General features: G+C 31.3%; 2 protein-coding genes across 2 annotated transcripts in view; one reads left to right on the top strand and one right to left on the bottom strand.

Moving 5' to 3' along the window:
- Nucleotides 1-6,150: 6,150 nt before the first annotated feature.
- LOC132746529 (probable G-protein coupled receptor 139) lies at nt 6,151-7,835 on the top strand. Its single transcript, XM_060735713.1, has one exon. The coding sequence runs from the start codon at nt 6,157-6,159 to the stop codon at nt 7,198-7,200; it is 1,044 nt and encodes a 347-aa protein (XP_060591696.1). The 5' UTR covers nt 6,151-6,156; the 3' UTR covers nt 7,201-7,835.
- Nucleotides 7,836-15,491: 7,656 nt separating this feature from the next.
- Nucleotides 15,492-26,042, bottom strand: part of LOC132746531 (prestin-like) — a 30,054-nt gene continuing 19,503 nt past the window's right edge. The window contains exons 8-17 of the mRNA XM_060735715.1: nt 25,354-25,467; nt 25,071-25,148; nt 24,638-24,733; nt 24,094-24,200; nt 23,694-23,763; nt 22,767-22,982; nt 22,073-22,240; nt 21,106-21,160; nt 20,344-20,484; nt 15,492-18,548 (exon numbers count right to left, since the gene is read on the bottom strand). Coding sequence (XP_060591698.1) covers nt 18,523-18,548; nt 20,344-20,484; nt 21,106-21,160; nt 22,073-22,240; nt 22,767-22,982; nt 23,694-23,763; nt 24,094-24,200; nt 24,638-24,733; nt 25,071-25,148; nt 25,354-25,467 — 1,071 coding nt within the window. The 3' untranslated portion in view covers nt 15,492-18,522. The remainder of the gene's footprint in view (nt 18,549-20,343; nt 20,485-21,105; nt 21,161-22,072; nt 22,241-22,766; nt 22,983-23,693; nt 23,764-24,093; nt 24,201-24,637; nt 24,734-25,070; nt 25,149-25,353; nt 25,468-26,042) is intronic.

Below are 26,042 nucleotides of genomic sequence, written 5' to 3'. Positions count from 1 at the left end.
ACGTATTCATCACGACTAAAACTGTGTGAATACATGTTATGTGGTATTTGGCCATTTTTATCTGGCCTTGAGTGGATCTTGTCCTCCTACTTGAATACTGTATAATCACCCTTAGGATATGTTGCCTGCTTTTTAAATGGTCTTTTGACGTCTTGTCTGTGAGATACAGGCTTTACAAAACTTCAAATTCCATTTTAGTTAGTTCCGCCCATTGTTTTCTCGTTTAGGGCACACACATTCTTTTATTTGGTGACCATACGCCTTTCCAGGAATGGCACTACAGTGTTACATTGAAGGTTCCAATACAGGATCAATCAAACCGATCCTGTAACATTTTCAATTTTACTGTGTTGGGTTTTGGTTTAAACAGTATTTATTTCATATAATACAAACATATGCAATTATGATACAACAACATTATATAAACAGTATTGAAAAGGAAGTCAAAGACTTATGTAGATTTCTTTCATGTAAATTGTAAAAATAAAACAAATTATAATGTAACAACACGTACTTGGGTTTTCTTTAGGTATTCTGGTCGATCTGGCTTTGTTTAGGGATTCTGTCCGGTCAAACAGAACCTGCAACATATTCAATTTTGCTGTGTTGTGCTTTCTTTAGGGATTCTGTTTTTCTCTATTTTGTATTCATATCTAAAAATCATCCACACGAAGATACACCGGAAACATTTAGTCATTTCTTCAAAGCTCGTGTTGAAAATTATACTTATTTTTTGTTAAATTAAATTTTATTATTGTTTTTTTAACCCTACTGTATAAACATTCAGGACTTTAAACGTGCTTGTTATTAACTAAGTGCTGTGTTTATTTAATTTATAATATATATCTTATATAGAAATGCATAATGATGGTATTATTGTTAACATCATCTTTAGAAAACAATAAACAATTAATCAAGGCGGCATGACATTATTTTTTTATTAATGAATGTTTTGTATTCATGACTGGATATAAAACACTTTTACAAAGCTTTTATATGGGTCAAACTGAACTCGACCTTGACCTTAATTAACCATGACCATTAATCCCAAATTATTGAACTTTGCTAAAATTTGGCATAATTTGTGTTTTCAATTATGGATGAATTTGGCAAGAACTTAAACAACACGTAACATAAAACTCTTACGTTTGGCAACTTACGTTTGACCTTGATCTTAAATTGCCTTGACCTTTAAAGGCAAATTGTTGAATTTTTTTTAAAACTGGTCGTAATTGTGATTTTAACAAACAGAATTAATTCAAACTTAGATTAAACAACATTTATCATTTATCCGTCATGTTGAAATACTTATATTTTGACATTGACCGTTAAACACCACTGACCTGAAAGGACAAAGAATTGAACTTTTTTTAAAACTGAATAAAACTTTGGATATTAGGCATAACAACCTTTTTATGAATAGCTTAAAGTAGTCAAACTGAATGTTTTAGATAGATTAAACGTTTTTACTCGCATTGTAGATAAAATAACCATTATTGTACTGTATAGTGTATAGTATGTATAACCATTATTGTACTGTATAGTGTATAGTAATGTATAGTATTGATAAAATAACCATTATTGAGTGTGATATTATTTTATTGCAAATTTAAGCAATATGCAGTTAATATTTCTTGTGTTCTCTGAATAAACAAAAGCCTTACCATATCTTTTTTGTCAGTAATTTATTGAATATAAAACAGGTCGAGTGTAGAATGCTCTAGTTATATGTTTCTAAATTCTATGTTTACCATCATTTCGCTAAATGTGTGAACGCGATTATTGGTAAATATTACTGGACAACTAAAGTTTGACATTGACCTTTAAACAACCTGTCAAATTAAATTCTTGAAATTGGCCATAACATTGTTATTATTGGATGTTTTGTATTCATTATTGAGCATAACAAACGTTTTGTAAATACTTTCAAGTAGGTCAAGTCCATGACCTTTAATTATTAACTAGCACAAATTGTTAACTTCTACTTTAAATATTTTATATTAGCAAGTTTATCTAACAATCGTTTAGTTAATTTTAATACACAGTTAAATAAACGCTGTTGAAGACATAATTAGATAGTAATATAATCACCCAAGAGTTGAAACCTAAAACAAACTACCGATAAGAGAATCATTTCGCTTTTGACTTAACTATTCGATATCAGATTACTATTGTTTACGAATATTTCAGGTTGTAGAATTATCAACATAAACTAGTGCACGCGCACGCGCACACACACGCACACAATAAACCATAAAAACATTGATGAAGAAGATCCTTCTTGACTTGATTATGAATGTTGTTGTCTGATACATGTAGTAACTGATGCATTTATAGGACTCTTTTTTCTAGAGACCTTTCATATTTAGAAAAGTTAGATGCTTTATTAAATACGGAATTACGGAATAGTTTACTAGTATCTTTGTCATTTGAAATACATTTTTAATTACACGGCCCTTTTTTACAAAACCTTAACTGAATGATATTTCCTACATTATAACATATCGGATATCTTATGGTCCTTTTTCACAAACGTTTTGCTGGCTGATATTTCCTACATTATAAGACCTTGATGGTTATTTTGTCTTTAAAATATGGCCAGAAGAATCAGCGACAGTCATTGTAAGGCATTCATTTATAAAAGCGAAAGCATAATATTTGGATTGTTCTGCAAACACACCATTAGTAACTTAAATGCTATTTTCATTTCTTTCACACTTAGAAATAATGGATAATCGACCAAAAAAGATAAACAATTATTTGAAAACATTAATGCTGAGCTCATATTCTCATTTGTTCTATGTAAGAATTCATATATACTTTTTGTTAAGAGTTAAGTGATAATTGATCATTTGGAAATAGGATTGATGGCGTTTGAAAATTTAGTAAAAAATTGAATCTCACGAAACTGTATTGTGTTTTTCAAACAATCGTAAAAGCCATTAGTCAAATTTATACTCAAAATAATGCTTCATTTCAACTCAACATTTCATCCGCTTGTAAATAGAACGTTAAAAATATCGGTACATATTTAATTTGTACAAAAAGAGTTGTACATTTGGACAAATATAGGGGTTCTTTATAAAACTGTCGGACCGCTTTTGTCAAAAAAGTATTTTATTCAAAGGTCTGCTTTTAGTTATTTTAAAGAATCGTATCTTAGTATAGCCCCTTTGTCAGTCATTGAGGGAAGCTGATAATCCCCTGATAATTAAGTTATACCCTGAGAGCTTGAGAAGGAATGGTATTCGAGTATATTTTGTTTTGAAATATTACGAGTGGTGTATCTAGATAAAATGCATCGGCCTTAAAAAAAAATTTGATGGGGGTTCATCTTGACTATTGAATTGAGTAATGTAATTGAGAGACAACTGCATGATTTAAGAGAACTTTCCTGAATGGAAGCTTCCCTTAAAACTGCCCCTACTGTAGGAGGTAAAAGATCCTAGATGCCTAATATATCTATGCATGGCACCTGAATTCTTTCTCCATTAGTTGTATAGTCGCCATTTTACTTTAATTTATAGTGTTGGTGCAACTGACACAATCCCTCTCCCACTCCACTTCTTTGGCTATTCCTTCATAAAAATGATTTGTATTGCGATATATCATTAAAGATTCTCAAGAGATACGTAAACAATTAACTAATGCAAGACAGTAACTAAAACTTGACAGTGTACATTAACTCACAAAAAGCAATTCTAGAAAAAGCTCGAAAAGTATATTAAATGAATTTCAAAATATTCATTCTGTTTCACTATCGCCCATTAAATTTAATGCAATTCTCAAAATACTTGTAACACAAACTTTAACTAATGGACAAACCTGGTTTGAATTTGAATAAACTGTAATTTAATAGCATGCTGACAATTATAAAACAAATAAATGAAATAAGTGAAGTGGTGTCATTAACTGGTCCGACAATACGAAATGTTACACACACCTTCGTGACAGCTATTTTTTCTGATATCAAACTGGCAATTTGATAAAGTTACCAAGTGAAAACTCTAAATTGCTATGTATATAGCCGTTTTGCTTAGACATTCAACCTTAAAGAGTGCATATTTACTAATTATTGGACAGGTATATTTTACTGGCAAATATCAAACTTCATTTAAACGTTAAGGGATATACCTGAAACTTCTAAACACTATCACTTTTTTAGAAACAAAAATCGGAAATATACTGCTCCAGAAACTATATTGTTCAGCCTGCATAGTTATGAATCTTTGATTGCGACAAGACTAATCCCGCAACAAAACAGCGTCTAATACCACATGCAATTCACATAATATTATACTTAATGTCTATGACCATCTGCAGTATTGTCAAAATAGATCATGCTTACATTCAAACATTAGGTAAAAAAGATGAATAATTTGCAATCTCAAAAGCCATTTTCTTTTTTTTTATATTTCGTAACAAACGTTCTGTTTAATTAATATGCTACGAGAGAAAGAAATTCACTGTCGATACCTGTTGGTATTGAATTGATTGTCTAATATTGCACATTGTGGCATTAAGATAAATTTAGGAATTTAAAAATAAAATCACTTTTACTAGTTCGATGCTTCTATGTAGGCGAACAGCTTTTGTATTATTTTATTTTTAATTTGTAGATTTTTATTGAACTCACACAAAGATGAACAACACATTATTACAAATAGTTAAAAACACCATCCCAAAAAACAGAATTTCACTGCAAGATGTGTTATTGGAAGTCAGGGGCTAATTATATTAAGTTAATAGTATCACCTTGTACACATAAATGAGATTTTTAAAATACGTTACGTAGAATTTATGTTTTATTTATATTTTTTGTCTAATTTATTAATAGTATTGAACGATACTGATCTAGAATATGACACGCTTCTTTATAAGATGCAAGTAGTCCAGTATAATTAAATTACAAAGCTGTTGATTTTTACTATCATTGTTTACATCGATATTATTGGTATAAAAAGGTGGCATACATGTTCTAACGTTTGCTAGCAGTGCTTTGATTTACAAACCGTGCTTGACAAAACTTTCCTTTTGTAAAGTTCTATAGTTGTTATCTGTATCGGCAATTTGAAAACATGGAAATAATGAAACACTGTTTCGATCAAAACCTGCAATGACATGTATTGATATATTTTATATTTAATTAAAAATTGCTGAAAAAGTTGTAGATCAGGGGAGATAAAGTGAGGACAATGGAACATTATGGTATAAAGGAGAAAATCGCGAATCATGTTAAATGTGTGGGGGATAATGAACATCGCAAATTCTCCCATGTCTGTCTCCCAACTCCGGCCTCAGCTTAAACAGAAATGAATTATTGTGGCAACTATTACAGCTGCCACCAGCACATGTTTTTGATAAATGTAGAACCCTCCGGATAGTGGATAACACATATTGAAAAGTAAGATGTGTATATGATCAGAACATAAAAAACAATTAACAGAAAAATACCAAGAATATAATAATGTACGTCATAAATATGATGGAGAAAAAAGAAAGAAAAGTACGTTATATGGAGAAAAGCTTCAGTACTGTACGTCCTCGGTGAATCAGAGCATGCGGTCTTAAGTGTAGAAACAGCGGGTTATCGGTGGTCAATTATCGAAGGTTAAAAACCGAAATATGATGTTAACCTGAAACATTTCAAAATAGATGTAATTATGTTTTATGTTTTAGGTATCCAACACATTATGCTGGATAAAATGCTAATAATGTTATATGTAAATAATGTAATTTTGTTGCATAACTCTATAGCTTTATAATAGCTTTCTTTATTGTATTAAAAGCCCATTTGTAAGCGCTCGTTCATTCAATACAGAGAGTATAAAAGGAACAGAGTGAACAGGCAAATATTAATCGTGCCAACTAGATGCTGAATATTATATAAATGATATAACGCACTATAAGATATACAAAAATGGATTTTCAAAACTGACTTTGATTATGCGAATACAAATGTGAAGATTAAACAGTTTTTATTTTTGAATAAAATAGATAGATACAAACTTAAATATAAACTTATAAACTGCTACAAAAACGATTGATATGGCATAGATACTATTCTATTCAATTTGTCATTTGAATTCTTTTCATGTCCACGTTTCGTGACAACAACTGGAATATTTATGACAATCAAAAGAAATTCTTTCAATCATGACAGAGGAATTAAAGCTCAAAATCATTGATAAGATACTAATAATATACCCACCCATATTATTAAGCGTTGGACTTACAGGAAACATTTTATCAGTGATCGTTTTGGCACAGGCAAGTACTAGAAAAACTTCTACTGGTTTTATGTTGATATTCCTGACAGTTACCGACACATTGATTCTCATATATTCTGTTCTTGTAAGATGGCTGAACCATATGTTTGAGATAAATTTAAAGACATCTTCAAATGGTGCGTGCAAATTTCATATGTTTATTTCATATTTTCTGTTTCAACTGTCACCGTGGATTCTTGTGCTTGTAACAGTCGAACGAGTGTTCAGTGTGAAATATCCGCACAGAGTGAGGGATGTTTTTACAAGAAGAAGGGTAATTATTAGTCTGTTCATCCTTGTTTTGGTTCTTGGTAGTGTGAATGCCCATCTTATTTATGGATATGAACATGTTTATAAAGATAAATATGAAGCATACTACTGTACAGCGAGTAGCAATTATGAAAATTTCATGTTTAAATACTGGACATGGATTGATTTTGTCCTTGCATTCGTCATTCCATTTTGCGTGCTTCTTTGTGGTAACATAATGGTTATACACAAGCTCAAATTGAGTGAAAGGTTTCAAAAAGCAAGCACGATTACAACACAAAGCGGACAGGAACTCAGAGGCAACTTAAATCGGCGAGGAAACAATACGGCGTCTAATTTCACAATAACCGCAGTCATATTGAATATAACATTCTCCTGTTTGGTCTCTCCCTTTTCAATCTTTGCAATAGGACAGCCATATTGGTTTCCACAAGAAACACTATCATCAGAAGAAATAGTAAACTTAACACTTATTGGGACAATATTACTTATGTTACTGCATACAAATAGTGCAATTAATTTTGTACTCTACATTTTTTGTGGGTCAAAGTTTAGGAGTGATTTTATGAATATATTTTGTAAGCGACAAAGATCAATGTCTGAAACTATGCTGGGCACGCAGAGCTTTCCTTCGCAATCTCTGAGCACAATAAACTATTAAAGCGTGACATTCTTTCGATAACACACAATTTAATGCTCTCTTTATATTTGAAATATCAATAGCTAAAATAAATTCAGATAACTTTATAAGTGTGCTAAAATTGATGAATAGTTTCTATTTTGGCTTGTTGAGCGTTCTAACTATTCTATGAAGAAAGTGAAGACTTGAGAGTCAGATACCTGATACAATTGTAGGACGCAATGGAAATATAAAGGCTTAATATTTCACGGTGTTGGAATCACACAAGACTTGAGAAAAAGTAGGTTTCGATTTGAGGCCTATTATGTTGGATTTGTTGATATTTTCTACCTTATAACAACAGGTATTCCTCTTAAAAAGTGATCAGATGAGTTTTAAGCCATATCAAAGACATTAATTTACGTGTAAATATCATCTGGTATCTTTCGAGTTGTTATTGCAGAGGAAGAAGAACATTATTCCAGGCACAAGTCAGCATCTCAGTAAAAACACCGACCTTCTGTAATATAGATAGGTGGCTTCTTAACCAAAAAGAATCCAAAATTACTGATGTAATTTGAAGCCACATTTTCTAATATTGTAACGCATTTTACTTGAACAAAATGGAAAGACTTTTCCGGGAATCATTCTGCTTTAAAAAATCAAGTACATGTATATTGTCAACAGTAACATTTATAGAAACTATCTTGTATATTGTATGTATAAATAGAATGTATTCTCACGCGTTACGTATAAATATCATCTGGTATCTTTCGAGTTATAATTGCAGAGGAAGACCTAAGAACATTATTCCAGGCACAAGTCAGCATCTCAGTAAAAACACCGACCTTCTGTAATATAGATAGGTGGCTTCTTAACCAAAAAGAATCCAAAATTACTTATGTAATTTGAAGCCACATTTTCTAATATTGTAACGCATTTTACTTGAACAAAATGGAAAGATTTTTCCGGGAATCATTTTGCTTTAAAAATTCAAGTACATGTATATTGTCAACAGTAACATTTATAGAAATTATCTAGTATATTGTATGTATAAATAGAATGTATTCTCACGGTTACGCACCGTTTAATTTTAGTTGTCGTAAAAAATAGTGCATAAACTGTTTTGTAGGCAGCTTCATCGTGAACATTTTATTTTCTTAAGGCCAGCTAACAATCATTTTGGCAATTATAAATCTTTACGGAAAGTTTTATTTCTGGTAAAGAAAGTCAGTTATTATTTCTAATTTGGAGGATGAGGTGGGTGATGGTGAATATTCCATTTTACCTCTTTGAAATGTTCTTGTTTTTTGACGTTGTAATCTTTGTCTTATAAGTATGAGAGTATTAATAGAACTCATCAAACTTTGTAGAAATAATAAACGAATGCTTTTACTTCTTGCCTGAAAATATGTTTGAGCTGTTATCATTATTTACACTTGAAGGAACTTGAAGTGTGCCACCCAAGAAGCATATTAGACTGTGTTACGGAATTCTTCAAAATGTTTAGTCACTGTGGTTCTACATGTTCTTAATTAAATAATAAACTTTAACTGTTTCGTCAACTTGATTCAATTGTAATTTCATTTTTAAACATATTCAAATGCATTGGACTTTAAACAAAATATAACATAAAACGCAGCTTTTTCTTTCGTGTAACATGTCCTCCCACCTGCGTTTATAACAGAAATGATCTGGACCTCATTGATAACACATGATTTTGAAAGAAGTGTGGGGAATATTATTCAATTATCTTCGGATATTAGCTTTTAGGGCCTGTTTGCGAAAGGGCTCCATTATTTTGAGCACATCATTGAAGCTCCGCCGATATATTCAATATAACTATTTGAGTATTTTGATTGCTGTAAAATATTTATATTTATTGCCAAACCTATAGCAAAGGAGCTTCTGATAATGTATGCAATTGTCGTACAATTAAAAATTAAATGGAATACTAAAAGAACGCCATAAACTGCAAAATTGAAAAAGTTGCAAACTTGTGTAAAGTAGGCCTGTTGATAAAGTCATGCTGTGAGAGAAAACCTACTCAAAAGGTGAATAATTGTCATTCGGAGCAGTCATGTTGATTTCCTTATCACAAGTTTGTTATAAAAGCATTCTGTATTATATTGATTCTATACTATAATAAAACGCACTCTTGATATCCGTTAAAACTGAATATTCATCACAAATTAATGCAATTAGGAAAATAGAAACACTCGCGCGGAAAATTATTATGATTGCAAGTGTGACAGCTTTGCTGTTGTTTATTTGATATTCAAAACATGCTAATTTCCCCTAAACAACAAGCCAACTAGGAAATATCGATGAACATTGGTTGAGATACGAGTATGTTACACAATTACTGTTATGCTTGAATATTCCCCACTTAAATGTTGCTCCGTTATGTATTCAATGACACGTGCCTCATAGGTCACATGTAGGTACACAATATGTACACCTGGAATTCTAAAATAATTTGCCAAACAGATTGCAACGAAATTACTGGTAAAGTAAACTGTAGGAATTTCGCTCTTCAGTAGTTAAAAGAAAGAGAAAACGTAAATAATTTAAAGCTTGTATCATTTTTTACCAAACTGCTGGAAACAAAATTAATGCAATTACCTCTAGTACAGTACCTGATTAGATAACACCTTCATACAGTCTGATCAGGATCTCTGCTGTTTTAAGGGCAAGTTCCGTATTCATCAATTTTCAATTTCACATTTCAAAAGCTTTTGCAGGACAAACTTCTAAACTCATTTATTAGGGTGTGGGTAAAACCAAAGAAACATGTCATCAAAGATAACATGATTACAGAAAACTGTGAGCCATATAAAAGTAAAGAAACCTTTTTTCTATTGTGGGACATAAATTCACTATACAAATATATTCACCGGAGTAATTTTATTCAAAATTAGACATTACACAATTCGTAGACAGTTTATAGCTGATAATCTAAATCCTGAAATTAAGATAAATAAAAGCGAAACACAATACAATACAATACAATAAAATGCAATACAAAATTGAAAATAAAACTTGACTTAACTTGATATATATATATATATGGACCATAAGCCAATATTTTCCCACCCGCTTAGCTCCAATGATAGAGCCTTAGATAAGTAATCCAGCTGTCGCTGGTTCGATACTTCCTCAAGTGAGGCGTTTTTTGTCCGTGACAAAAATTCATCTCGGACAATGAGTCTAATGGTTATTTGTCTCTCACCACGACTAAAAATCATTGGGTAAATGTCGATCGGAGTAAAGGGTTTTGTAAATAACACATCTCGATTTTCAATTCAAAATTTTTACCTTTTCATGTTTAAATTTTGAATTCTGCTAAGGGGGTGCTAGGCGTAAGGGTATTTTGCACTTTTACAGCCCCTCATGAACGGGCAAAATTAAACCAGCTGCAACATTTTAAATTATGTTATGTTAGACTTTCTTTAGGGATCTTATTTGTCTCTACGTTATCGCCACATCAGCGTTGTTTGTGCCGTGTGGAGGCTGTAAAAAGTCGCCCCATACATTCAATCAGAGATGTTATATTTCCGATCCTTAAAGATCGTTCAGCACGATATTATTGTTGTGCTTGTGGTATTTTTAGTTTTAACTTTCGGCATTTTCTAGTTGGGTGGTTCCAATATCCCTACTTGAATAATGTTGAATCACCCTTAGGATATGTGGCCTGCTTTTTAAATTTGTCTTTTGACGTCTTATCTGTGATATGCAGGCTTCATAACCTCTGATCCCCTTTCAAAATTCCATTTTATTTAGTTCCGCCCATTGTTTTCTCGTTTAGGGCACACGCTTTTTATGACTTGGGGTCCATACGCCGCTTTTCATGGAATGGCACGCAAGTGTCACGTTGAAGGTTCCATGATAACCGCCGTATGAACACATCTGCGGATGTTTCTAAATTCAAAATTTTACCATTTCATGTTTAAATGTTGAATTCTGCTTAAGCCGGTGCCAGGGGGCGTGGACGGTAGTTTGCATATTACAGTTCCGTCCATAAACAGGCTCAATCAAACCGTGCCTCTTATTTTCTTTATTCTACTGGTGATGTATCATGGAACACTTTTAAGGATGATTCACCGACGAGATATTTTCTACTGGTAATGTATCATGGAACACTTTTAAGGCTGATTCACCGACGAGATATTTTCTACTGGTAATGTATCATGGAACACTTTTAAGGATGATTCACCGACGAGATATGACTAAAACGTATGTCCAAATCGGAGTGAAAACCAGACAAACAAACAAATAATAATCAATATTATGACTACAGGTGCTAAGTGCCATTTGACGGCTGTAAAAGGTTCCCAAGTACTTCCGTGTTGTTATATCTTTCTGGTCCTTCGGGATCTTCAATTCTATCACATTTAAGTGTTGAAAACTGAGTACGGCCAAAGCCGTTGCAAGGGGGGGGGGGGGGGGTCCTTAATGTATAGATTCAATGAAACCGAGCGTGCAATTTTCATGTAATTTTGTCGTGATTAATGCTTCCGAGGGATCCCGCTTTATCCAGATTTTAATATAAAGGAATAACTTAAGTCAATAAATATACATTGTATCAAGTTAACCATAAACTATGAAACATTTTCGATCATTGGGCTCTTTTAATGATAAAGTTCTTGTCATATTTTCATTAATGCAATTCGAATAACCATTAATTCAAACCTAAAGTGAAAACATGTTTTATATTACTACTTTACGTTATTAAACACTTCATCCATTACGAGTGATATGAACTTTTAAATTGAACGGAATTATAATAAATTCATTGATACAAATCGTTTAAAGAAATGTGATACTAAATTTGACACAAGACGAATTAAAAAAAAAACAACAAACAGAAAACAAATTTCATTACAAATGTTTCAGTGGTTGTTTTGCGCTAATGACTGATCCGAGATAGTTTAATAGATCGACTATAATATTACAGATTTGTACAAATAAATGAGAGTTTTCCAATATGTTATTTGAGTTAATGTTTTATTTGTTGTTGTTTTTTAAAGTGTTAATGTTATAATAAATGATAATAATCTCGAATATGATCCGGCACCATATAGAATGAGTGATTAAGACTGTTAGTCAAGTAACAACTTATGTGTTGTTATATGCATTTCATTCATTGTATTATTTCCTTGCAAACAAATGTTATATAATAATAAAAAAGATTGGCCTTTTTAGCGAATGGTTGTTTATGTGAACAGAACTATTAACAAATGGTTTGATAACATTGCTGTGTTTTACAAAGGCGAAGAACAAAATCTGTCCATGATAAAAGGATAGTTCGTCACAGCTTGCCTTATATAAAGATCCATTGGCAAATTCTGTAACAAAAATATGCATACACGTAAATGGCATAACATTATAAGTTAAAAGACAATTACTGAAAAGCTGTTTGAATCGTTATAATTCCCCTTTGCGGCTAAGAGCCTGCTGAATCAGAATTGGAGCCGCCGTTAATCCCTGTGTGACCCTGTCGGACCACAAGTTCATATAACATAAATAACTCGGTCTGTCTTTGCAAATGCCACACAATCATCCATACGAAGGTTATTCAAATCATGGCTTAAAGGATGGAAGTCTAAGGTGAGCCGCTTTTACACCAAATGGGTATCATTAAAAAGACAGAAAGGCGAGTTACATTCATTTTAAAAGTTCCATGCACTTTCTGAAAATTTACTGTTTATTTGTTAGCGGACTTTATGTTTCTATCATCCTTTTTAATTGAAATGCAACCGAATATTAATGCCTTGTTATCATAAGGTAAACAATCACAAACTAACACAGTTTGTAAAAAAATCTTCGCTTTAATAAGCTTCATTAATTGACATGCCATAAATTATAAATATGAATTCAATGCAAGTTGAAATATGAAAAAAATTAAGTGGTATTGAATAAACAATTCACGATGAATGTATGAATAATAATAATGAAGGTGTATTATTCTGATAATCGCATGAACACATTTTACAATATCAACTTAAATTTAGTTAATCTCTAATCTGTAACAAATGTTACTTTTAGCAAACCAGCCAATCTATTGTAGGAATCAATATTAAATGGAATTTCAATGCTTCATTTGTTCTAGGTTATAAATAATGCAAAGACATATGATAGGAAACATCCTCGGAAATACATGCGTAACCCATACGTTTACAAATGTGGTTCAAGGAAATCAGTACCCTTGTGTTCTGAAGATTGATAGGGTAACAAATATTTTAAATTTATGACAACGGAATGCTTATTCAAACTTCTTCAAAGATGATTTAACCATTACCTGTTAAATCAATATATTTTCATTTGCTTCCCAAAGTGTTCTTTTTTGTGAGAATACACAGTCGAGTTATCTATTCTGTTAAGGTACTGTTAATAGCGAAATTATCGCATCCTTTTATACAATCTAGATTAATAGTAAGTAAATCTTTGAAATCATATTAAAGGAGCTCCACTATTGTCCCATAGAAATTTGGAATCTTACACACATCAAACGGGCACATTAAACGGAAATATATGAAATAGTAGTAGCGATTCTGCAAAAAGCTTTAAACATGTAATGTAATTACTGAAAATTTCATCAGTTTAGAAACGGCGATGAACTTTATTTAGAATCTATAAATTATGGTAATTTAATCTTGATGCTTATTGATAAACTTGATTTATCTATTAGTAAAATAACCTGATTAAAATAAATAATTTGTCATTTCATGACATGCTTACAATCATGCAACAAATCACAGAAGTCCTTTAATTTTACATTACAGAGACATTTAAAATGTCGGTTATTGGATAGTAAAATAATAAATACTTCATTGATACGGTAAAGCTTTAAAAGAATACATGACAAGTGTACGGTATATGTTTTTCAAACGGTTGCTGAGTAGGATTTAAGATGAATTCTTTCCGCAGCTCCAACACTGTCAATGTGTAATGATTTATTGTAAATGTTAGAATTTGAACTGATTATGATTTAGTTATTTTAATCAATGTGTAAGTTATAATTGTTGATGTTTAACTGATGTTTATTGTAGACACAAAAGAGAAGAAGGTATTGTTAGTTAAACCATCCAACATATGTTTCGACTGATTTTGTCCTATTCAATAATAAAGCGAACGCAAATTTCTTGTATCTTTTGTAGTTTGTTTTTCCTTCTCAGAAATAGTTGCTGTACTGTCAAAATGTCTATCGGAATATTTGCAATGTACATTTAATGTGAACATTGACCGCCATATTCCTTTTTGTGGTTTTATAAAGTAATATAGGCGGCACAACTCCGGAGAAGCAAACTATAAACAAACAAAAAATCAATTTAATTTCTAAGTGTAAAAACAAATTTATTTTGGGAATATTAATTTTCAGAAGAAAACATGTTTGAACATGCAGGCTGTTTTGGCGCATTTTCGAATTGCTTGTCTTAATTCTAACTGTTCTAAGATGTTAACTTGCGAAACGTAACTATTATGCCTGTTAAAACTCATGAAATAAGTCATTAAAGCTGTTTCAAATTTCGGTCTCGGTAACCGTTTGATATTGAGGGTGATTTCATAACTTTGTATATGTAAACATTTTCCCAGATGAATCAAAGATTTAATCTAATACTAGGGGCGCCGTGGCCTAGTGGTTAAGATCGTTGACTCCAAACCATCCGCCCCTAACATGATGGGTTTGAAAAACCCCACTCCGGGTCCTTTGAAGCTATGAAAGCAAACCCTACGGTCGGTGGTTCTAACTCAAGTGCCAAATCCTACCCTAAAATATTGCACGGAAGCACCCCGAGGTTTCTTCTTCCATTAAATGAAGCTGGAATGTTTGTCATTAATATGTTTATTGACCTCTTATTGGGTTGAATAACGAGTAAAACCCAACACAAAGAGCCAAAATAAAAACAAAAATTCCTACAGGACAGTTTCAATGTATTTTGATGCTTATTTGAAAATTTGTATGATTTATAAATGTGTACGTGTACTTAACTAATCCTCTAAATGTAATTGGTTGCTGTCTTTAATTTACCAGTGAATAAAGCAATAACCGTCATTCAGATGGCCAACGTACATTGAAATATTGTATAATAATCGTTAAAAACAAGGGGAAGTTAGTGGTGACTTGATCTTATTATGGTATGTTCACCATGCGACTCGGGGAGCAAAAATATGACAAAATGTTGACTTTATAGTATTTTGTTTTTTTCGTCCGGTGCTCCGCGAATCAAAAGTACGACATGGCACTAATCATCCACCATAATATTTGGTCCATTTTATTTTATATCTATTTATTTGCTACAATATGAACAAACAATGTAGGCTATGTCTTCAAAATATTTTATATAATATTGAATAACGGTATAATAAAATGTATTGACATAAAGTAAAAGAGCACAAAACGTGCATGATATTCGCCGATATAAAATGAATTATATACATACACTTAAACCATTCAATCATAAAATATGAAGATAATATATTTCTGGGGTTCAATACAAAGCAAATCTTGTAAATGATTTATTCTATCAATCCACGTGATTTTGTCACTATAGCCAAAGAAGGAAAAAAAACCGGTGTTAAACTGCCAATAAACACTGGTTAGGGACTACTTGTATATGCGGCTGTTATGTTTTCACCCTCGATTATATAGTTAACAAAGCATTTTAAAGCAACAATAAAAAGCATTTTTATTAATATTTTCAGTTCTTATCATGTTTTCTTTTCAAACAATATCGAAATAATATCTCACATACACTAACACCACATATTTGATCCATATCAGTTAATAAATATTTTGACAAAACGGCGAATATCCGTAAGCAGCGTAATGACGTCATCCTAAGTAAACAACTCATTCATAAACAAGCTGACGTTATTTCATACAGTCATACACGAATGATAAATGGAGCACTGATGTAAACGCAATTTACGACGTAACTTTTTATTGTTGAAAACTTGATAAAATAAAATAATAATTTCTATAAACCCTTTCATTTAAGACCGTATTCAAGTTGTCGCCCTTGGATGACGTCATTGGGGAAACGGTGGACAATGCCGATACGTTTAAGTACACTTATAGAGGGATATAAAGATTTTAATCCTTTCTCTTGTAAGATTGGCAGATTGAAATTGGCACAATTTTGTGTAATTGATTAAGATATTACAAAAAAAGGATGGTGAAATGAATAAAAATGTTTACTATAATAAGGTTAACGATTTGTTTTAATATTAGACCATATTCCTGGGTAACTGATCATGATTTAATTTACCATTTTCGTTAATAATAATATTTTTACAAGGCAGTTAAATCGTACTAACTTGCTAATACCAGAGATAAAGATAATGTATATATGTCTCTGCTAATAAACAATACCCAAAGGATATTTTGAGTTTCAAAAATGTAAAGGATTCTGTAGTTTCAAAAAACGGCTGCGTAATAATTAATTGCAAGATACTGGTTTATTGAAAATCATTTTGATTTAAACATTACTAAGGCAATGAAAAGAAAAAAATACAAATCTATGTAATTTCAAAACAAAAAAAATGTAAAGGCATAAAAAGCAAAAATTCCTTTGAATGTACGTGACTGTATAGTATTTGTGTCGGCAAAAAAATGCACTCTCAAAACATCGTACATCACACTTGATCAGGTACGTATATTAATGTAAATATACGTACCTGATCACACCAATATATTTAAGCTGGTAAAGTAATATTTTCAACTTGATACTTTTAAATTCATACTCTGCTTATAAAATTAAAAAAAAAAAAACACAAAAAAAAAAAAACAAGTTGTGAAACACGTTCACAGAAATTCGTTATTAACTGAATTATATTTTTACTTATTTTTGACTGTTCCAGTTGATAGGACTCTGGATCGAGTATCAAATCAGTAAGGCATGACCAATAAAGTCCCAAGGAAGATTCATAACAAAATTCGGACCATAAATATTTTGACAACTAACAAAAGTGACGTAATCTGATGTAATGTTATAACTCTAAAAATGCACCCTGGTGATTTATGATATCACAGCCAAGTGCTGCTTGTATAAACGACATATGCACCCTGTTAATTAATATGTTACGGCCCAGTGGCGCTTAGATATACACATCTATTTACCTATGAAATCAGTTACTGGGAAAAGGTCTTTAAAGAATGGATTTTTAATATCAAAATTATCTTATTATCGTCTGTGGTGTATCTAAAATTATAAAAGTCAATGCCACATGGTTTTTGTTCTTTCCGGAATATTTATAAAATTATATCCTTCACCGGTTCTTGAAATATTTTTTATACGGCATTATGAAATATTGACAGAACGCATACTGTTATTGTTCTATTAAAGCATAAAAAACAATCATTAACAGACATTGGCGATCTTTTTTTCATGTTTGTCACAAATACGCCGGATTTTCTAAATGACAGAAAAAGACAGAAAACTAGAAAATGGCCATTTAAATTTATAATAGGCAATTTCAGTGTGTATGAGTGTTTATAAAATATTAAAATTTGATTTAGTTAATAGCTTTTTATCCTGGCATTAGAAAATTCTAGATCTTATAGATATATATTCACTTTGAAATTTCGCTGTTTCACTCCGTAGCGAGAATTAATCTGAATCTTTGTTTTTGTATTTTTTCTATTGTCTTGATATTGAATAATGTATGCATGCGTAAATTTTTACATGTTATAATCATAACTGAACGATCAGTTTTACGCGTCGTTTTGATGCGAAAGAATTAACCACTCAATTCATACGCATCAAAACTCCAAACCGGTGTTAAATAGCCGATAAACACCGCCAAGACCGATATTCTTTCTGAAATGAGAATCTATATCATCAATTCGTTATTCGATTCTCGCAAAAAAAAAAAAGCGAAAACCTAATGTCAGTCCATCGATTCGAAAGTAATATGCAAAATATTATAAAGGTCGCAACTCATCTAATTAATGCCTATTGATATTATACATGTTATAAATTATGTTCAAGGCAGCTGAACATGTTTAGAAGAATTTATAACTAGTTTGTATTGAATGTAATTAGGAAAAACTGTTATTTATTATGAACCACGTAAACATGCTTAAAATCCCGAGGTATTTCAGATAGAGAGGTTACATTACCTACGTTTGATAATGAAGTTCGAATAAACTTTCTGTTTCAAAGGAATACAGCGTAAATTCAAGTATTGTTTTGCAAATGAAGTTCACATATTTTAATAGTTTTGGAGAATAAAATCTAAAACAGAATTCCCGACGGGAAAAAAATGTATCGTAAAAAAATGTTCTGTAAGTTCTGGTCGCACAGTCACCGGTTGAATTGCATGTGAATCATCTACGTAATGATTACAGTCATGTTATTATTACTTCGGCTTTACATGAACGAGATCTGAAAAGGAAAAAATATTGTTTTTATTGACATTGATCATAAATTCAAACAAAATACAAAAAACTGTGATTATGTTTAATGTTATCTTCAGTTTATGTCAACTTCTCAAAGTAAGTAAAGAACACGGATATGTTCAGCAAAGAATAAAATTTTATAGATACTGTTCTCAAAATAAAAGATAATGAAATGTGTTTAAGTAGTCAAAGCTAAAATTTCAGATTCAAATATGTTCTTGAATATGGCTCCTAGTATTCTAAATTCTACATAATGCAATAAAAGCGTGTTTCATTCACTGAGATGACCTTGTACATATACCTTGTAACCCTAATAAAATTTTAAGTTTTATATTATTAGTCCATATTTTTCACATGAATCAGTAGCCCATTTAATGAGCAAATTTTCATTTAAATACACAAGGTTTAACAATCATTTTCATGTTATATTTGGTTGACATGGATTTAAATTAAAGTCAATGTTGTTTATAAAGTATATTTTTTCTTTTCATACTTTTCATAGCTTGCCCTTTCCGCGGTAACTTAAAAGATCTTGTAACTCAATTTTTAACGGTATAATATCAAAAATATAATGCTCAAATGAAGAATTATCAATATTGTAAGTTCCAAAAAGCATCATTTGTAAAGATATTACCAAATCTACATTTTCTTGTCAATAAAAGGAAGTAATCAGATTTATTTTCTATAAAGTCTATGTCAAATTTTTCAATAAAAAATAAATGCAAATATATCTTAATGAAAACATATAATGTGGACAAATATTTTCAGTACATATTTGAAATACGAATATTCTTCGATGTTTGAAACTTGTTTTTGAAGCATAATTATTGCATATATAAAATTTCTCTTAATTACAACATACAGGATCTTTAAAGTAAAATTGTAACTATAAATCACGCCTAGTTACAGGTTCGCAAATAAGAGCATTTGCAAATTGAACACTGAAGTCTAATATAACATCTACTGCTACATCTCTGGACTACGATACAAGGGGGCGTCCGTGGCCGAGTGGTTAAGGTCGTTGACTTCAAACCACGTGCCCCTCACCGCTGTGGGTTCGAATCCCGACAGGGACTTGATTCTTTCATGTGAGGAAGCTATCCAGCTAGCTTACGGAACGTCGGTGGTTATACTCAGGTGCCCGTTCGTGCCTGAAATAATGCACGGAAGGGTACCTGAGGTCTTCCTCCATCAGTAAAGTTGGAACGTCGCGATATGACCTACACTGTGTCGATGTGACGTAAAACCCAAACAAACAAAATACAATACAATGAACATCTTAAGAATATACAAAACTAAACATTATCCACATAGATATTCTAATATAGCACATACATGCACCAATCACGTGACTGTCTTCTCCTCGTTTATGGTTTCAAAAGTGCTATGTATGTGTTACAAAACGTATTGTCTTCTTTTTCATATGCATGTTATTTTAAATGTTTATGACATATTTCGGATCTAAAATATTCTACGTTTACACTTAGGAGCTTCTTATGAAGCGGCGTTATTTTTTATTTTATTGTTGTTTTTTTTAATTATTTATCGTTTTAATAAAAGATTTGATAAAAGTATTTTATTTGTTGCAATAGCTTATTGAAATATATAAATATTAACAAAACCTATATGATTCTTATTTACATCTTTTACATCATCCGTGCACAATGCAAGTAGAACAGATGATGATGATTTTGTTGTTGTTGTTGATATTATTATTATTGTTGTTAGATGATGATGGAAAGTACTGTGTTAGACACTTGTTCTAAAGTCAGCACATTTACCTACTTTACTTAATCCATTTTCTCTTATATCCGGTTTACTATCGGTTCTTGCAGCTTCTATAGCGTCATCCAGGGATACAAACATGATATCCTTCCGCGCCGGAATAATTTCTGTGGCTTCAAATACATTCCAGATTTCATCTGAAAGAAGAAATACCGGTTCGCATTAAACTGTTATAAGCCGTTTACTATTGTTTTTAACAATCATCATATTATTTTAACCGCAAGTAAAAGAAACCGCACAGAAAGTAGAAACAAATGGGATGCAAACATTTTTTCTTTTTTATGGACAAGAGTTTCCATAATATGTTTTGCTGCATAATATTCGAAATAAATGCCGAATATAAATGCTTAGGGAACTTTGAATTTTAGCGTCATGCATTTTCATGTTAAACAGTTGGTTTAGATCAAATCTAGATACAATTTTTATATACATTAATATTTTGAATATGATATCGGGATAATTGGTAATAAAGGGAAGTAACTCGTCTTAATATCTAAAAGATCATCATTACGCAACGTTTTTCTTTCTTCCAATTTGTATGGTATCAATAGGGGTCAAACATATTAGAATGCTGTTTGCTTTTGGGTTATATATATGTATATATTTTATATTTCCATTTCTTAGAAAGTCATAAGCATTTTTTTTGTTTTATGAACTTTGATTCTGACTTTAAAGATAATTACAATGGTTTGCTTTAATATTTGTATTCGTTCATGTTTTGATGGTTTGTGCAATATCAGTGTGTAATGTTCACATACCTGAAATGTTAGTTAGGTATACCCTCACGTGTACATTCTCGTAATCTTCAATCAGCTGAAAATCATTTAAAAAAAAAAACAACATTTCAATATATTAACCGGACTTGCATGTATTATACTATATGTATCCTACAAAAAATGGCTAAAACGATCGTTTAAATAGAGGATATTTGTTTAGTTCAGTGTAAGATCGGAATATATTTCACCGAGTGAGCACCAAAAGGTATATTTCACTAGTGGTGCAGCCACGAGTGAAATATGAACTTTTGGTGTTCACAAGGTAAAATATATTACGATCTTACACTAAACTAAACAAATTTTCTTTTTATTACATGCAAAGAAACGTTTTAAAAAGACATTATAACTAATACTGAATGAAAAGCGCGCCAAATATTAATACAACGTGACGTCATTTACGACGTCACGTCATTAAGTTGGTACCCAGTACTGTGCACGCTGCTATTTCACTGAAACAACGTAAGGGGCTTAAATTCAAAACAGTGAAATTATTCAAGTGGTAATTTCACTGTTTCAAAACAGTGAAATTATCAGTTTTAATTCAATGATATATTTCTATAAACCATCGAAAAGCATGTAATAAAAATGATATACTAAATGCTAAAAATTAATGATATTAGTCATAAGAATTATATATGGTGCTGTTTATATTTTAATCATCAAACAAAGTGATATTTTGGCATTAAAAATGCAGCAAACATTGAAGCACGATTACATTTTTGAGGTATACTCTAATTCATAATTTCCGTAGTAAACTCATATGGGCGTTTTATTTCAGATGAGTCGGTTAAAAGTCTCATCCTTAAGTAAGATTCTTTTCTTTTTTTCTCGTTAAAGTAGCTATAGATTTTGTTTACTTTATTCCACGGCGATCAATATATAATTATTTTTTTTGTATTATTTGATATCAATTTTCGCGACACTAGTATTAATATTCATTTGTACTTACAGTTTTGATCACTTTGCAGCCTACACTATCAACAAAAGACACTGCAGAGAAATCGATAATGATATGGGTGACAGGTATCTCAAATTCGAACGGGTTGATGTCATATATCTCGGGTAATTGACCATTTGTCGACGCTATACTGTCCTGCCTTTGCATCTTAACAATCGTCTGTATGTACACACATTTTTTTAAGAAAGCGTTTAAAAGATTCAGATTTATTTAGAAAAAATATATCATGAGACTCTTCTTTGTTTATTAGCAAGCGTTCAACTTGCTCATAAACAATCAACAAAAGTGTTTTCAGGCGCATTTCTATATCCTATACAAAATGTATTGATAAGCGTTTCGAGGAACCAGATTTTTTTTATAATTGCCTGAATTCATGCGCGCCAGAAAGTACATCACTAATAAAAAAAGAAGCGTCCACGATTTATTTTGTCATTTTAAACGGTAACAAAATTTCTTTAAATATCGACAGATTTTTTTCTCTTAATTTGTGATACATGTATAACAGCAATGTACACATTTTCCATTATTTACAAAAAAGAAAGAATGATTCGTTCAATGACATAAAATGTGTCGAACCTCATTTTTTCTATTCGAATCAAACTTTACTATCTAATACCAATAATGTATTAAAGCTGTAAAATATATATAGCAATTCACCACATTGGTCAATACAATTAACACGTACATTGTTGCTCCCGATGGTAGTCTCCATACTGCTAATTGACGTCCTACTGCCTCCTAAACTCTCACTCGTTTGAGACGCTCTACAAATTTGTTTTCTGAGCACTTCCGGTTTGATGGTTGCTAGGCGATACACTTCTCGGACAAAGAGGTCTCCGTTGGCAAAGTATACTGGGTAGTTGTAACTAATCACCTTGATTTCATTGGTTAAATGAGAGGTCTGCAAATGTTCAAATAAAATATGACGGTTGATAGAAATAAAGTGAATTTATTTCGTACATTGCGTGCATGTAATCGTATTCCAACGAAGTGATTGTTTTCCTACGACGTGGCTGTATTCCAAGTACCGAATAGTCTTCCAATTCCAATCACGTGATTGTTTTTAATTCAAGGGATCATATTCAAAAGACGTAATTGCATTCCAACCACGTAATTGTATTCTAAATACGCAACTGAATTCCAACTACGTAATTGTATTCCAACTTAATGATTGTATTTAAACACGTTATACTACTTGCATTCCAACTAGGTAATTGTATTCCAACCATGTAACTGTTTTCCAACCAAATCATTGTATCCAACTACGTAATTGTATCCAACCAAGTAATTGTATTTCAACCACGTAATTGTATTCCAGCTGTATTCTTAATTCAACCACATATACTTATCTATGAAAGGGTATATTATATTAAAAGAGACTCTTGTGATACTATTTAACTAAACAAGTTCAAGATATTTAATTATTAAAAATTAAAACTGAATTGATATCCTCTAAAACTGAATAAATGAATGACCTTCTCGAGTGACCTTGAAGTAATAAAACTTGAAATTCTTTATTTGACAGCTTATTTAAAGATGATAAACGCTCCTCATTTACTTTAAACATGTATTCTTACCAATCTTTAGGTATATTATACATATATGTTTATACCTTCAAGTACTTCTTTGGATCTTTATACACGTTCTGGTCGGTAATCTTGCCCAGGCTGGTTGGTCTTGCCCTAAAAATAAAAGAAAAATAGCATTAAAATACACTGTACATTGCAGTACATTGTATACATAATTTTCAAAAGACGTTTTGTATTATAAACATGGATCAAAATACTATAAATATATAAAATTTTATTGATTTTCCATTTGATCAAATATGAAAGACGTGCTACATTTTATTTTATTTAAAGATATTTAACCTTGACAAAAACAGGAAATGTATTCACTCAAAAAGGCAAAATGGTAAAAGCATCAAACTATCATTTTTAAGTGTTGCAGTCGAAAAGAAATACCTTGTTCCAGGTTCATATTAGAAATACTAGCATTTATTTTGAGCTTACATTTGTGACCGTAGCACCACTGTGAAGAAAGAAAACACGAGTCCAATCATTAACCCGTAATCAAGGTGTAATAGCGTAGCGCTTAGACACGTGACGACCCAAATGTACTGAAAAAAAAAACATGGAGAACGTGTTATAGAAATGAGTACTTGATTATAACACGATAATGCCAAATATTTTCAAATAAGCTGTTTTCAACAAAACATCTCAATGAATATAGATATTGTCAATTAGACTTAAAGACCATTGATTTATAATCAAATAACAAGTCAAATATATCATATATGTTTTTTATGGGAACATGTACTTGTATATAGTACCAACTAAAAAATTGAACACCTATGCTGAACTATAATTATTTATTCTTTTTCATAGCTATATTTAAAACAATAATGTGCTGTAATATTAAAGTTATGACAAAACAACCTATGAAGCCTAGTTACCGTCATATTTATAAGCATCTTTGCAAACTGAATAATTTCAGTATATAATAGCTATGTTTCATTCTTTGGTCTTAAAAAAATGGTCTTTAAATGATACTCACAAAATCATATTTTGAAGTTTTCCATATTTTGGGTAATTCCAGCACTTGTAGAATGAGGCTACGTAATGCAACTACAATAATCGCTGATAAAACGCACTGAAATAAATACGTCATAAAATGTAACTATGACGTTTACATTGATTTCATAGCCGCAAACTGATTAAAATAAGCTACTCAATAACCCAACACATTAAAAGATATAAGAAGAAATGAACCTTAGTCAGACTTTTCATAGCCAATGCATTAATCATATGAATTTGAGTTATAAATTGATCCACGTTAGTCCCACTGCAAAAATGACGTTATTATTTTTGTAACAACAATCTGATAACAAGTTTTCTGAAGTCGATGCGGTCAATATTTGTTTTGTAAAGAAAAGAACATATGTATGACTATGCAGGTGTATAATTCACTTCATCACATTCATACTCACATTTGGTAGATATTCAAACAAAGGTCCAAGCCAGAGTATCACGATCAGTACAAAACTGGCGGAAAATAAACTTGCAATCTGAAAAAAAAAAGATTTTAATACAATATGGATTCGTATAAAAGATGACGTTGATGTTGACGACATAAAGCACGGTACGGTTAAAGACGATATAAATAAAAATCACTAATTTTCTGCTATCACATATGAACATCAAAATTAAGATCTTACACTTTTACTGTGGAATATTGTGATAACTTTATTATAATAATGGAATAGAACGAACCTGAGATTTACCACCGGCAGAATCCTGAACGGAACTTCTTGCCACGGAGGCAGCGTAAGGGTAGCACGAGAAAAATGATCCGAATACATTTCCAGCTCCGTATGCTATTAACTCCTGAAACAAAAATAATTAAAATAGTAAATGATAAAACAAATGTTATATATATTTTATCATATTTTAATATCTTTCACAATTATGTATTTACAGCACATATATTTAAAAATATATGTATTTTACGTTAGCTATACAATATATATATATTCCTGCTTTAAGTACGTTCTACATAAGCTCGCAAGCCTAATTATTAAGTTGAATAGGAAATCAGCTTTCGGCATAAGGTTCAGTCAAAGATTGACTTGCTATAAGTTTGACATTTTTTATGAAAAAAAAAAAGGTTTCTTTGATTGAATTTATTTGATTGACGGTTACGTGTATATAACATTTGCCTTAAATGGAAACAAATTTGATCTTATTAGATTCATGTCAATGGCTCACATTTCTAAAGGACAAAATAACATTTTAGCATTATATATCTTTATTACCCTTCCAGATTTTTTCCGCCTTTTTGATTGGATATTGATCACCCGAAAGATATTGATATAACCGAGCCAGACGGGTAATATACACATTAAATTTCCCCGTTGGGTACCCAACGTTGTAAACAACATGCGCTGAGGTGATGCGCGTAC

Source organism: Ruditapes philippinarum, unplaced genomic scaffold, assembly GCF_026571515.1.
Source record: "Ruditapes philippinarum isolate M1 unplaced genomic scaffold, ASM2657151v2 ctg3745_1_1_1_1, whole genome shotgun sequence".
Lineage (NCBI taxonomy): Eukaryota > Metazoa > Mollusca > Bivalvia > Venerida > Veneridae > Ruditapes > Ruditapes philippinarum.
Note: the sequence above shows the minus strand (reverse complement) of the source record. Positions and strands in the feature narration are given on the sequence as shown.

What these genes read in the sequence shown, in the direction of transcription:
- LOC132746529 (XM_060735713.1), top strand. Translation starts at nt 6,157, where the DNA reads ATGACAGAGGAATTAAAGCTCAAAATCATTGATAAGATACTAATAATA.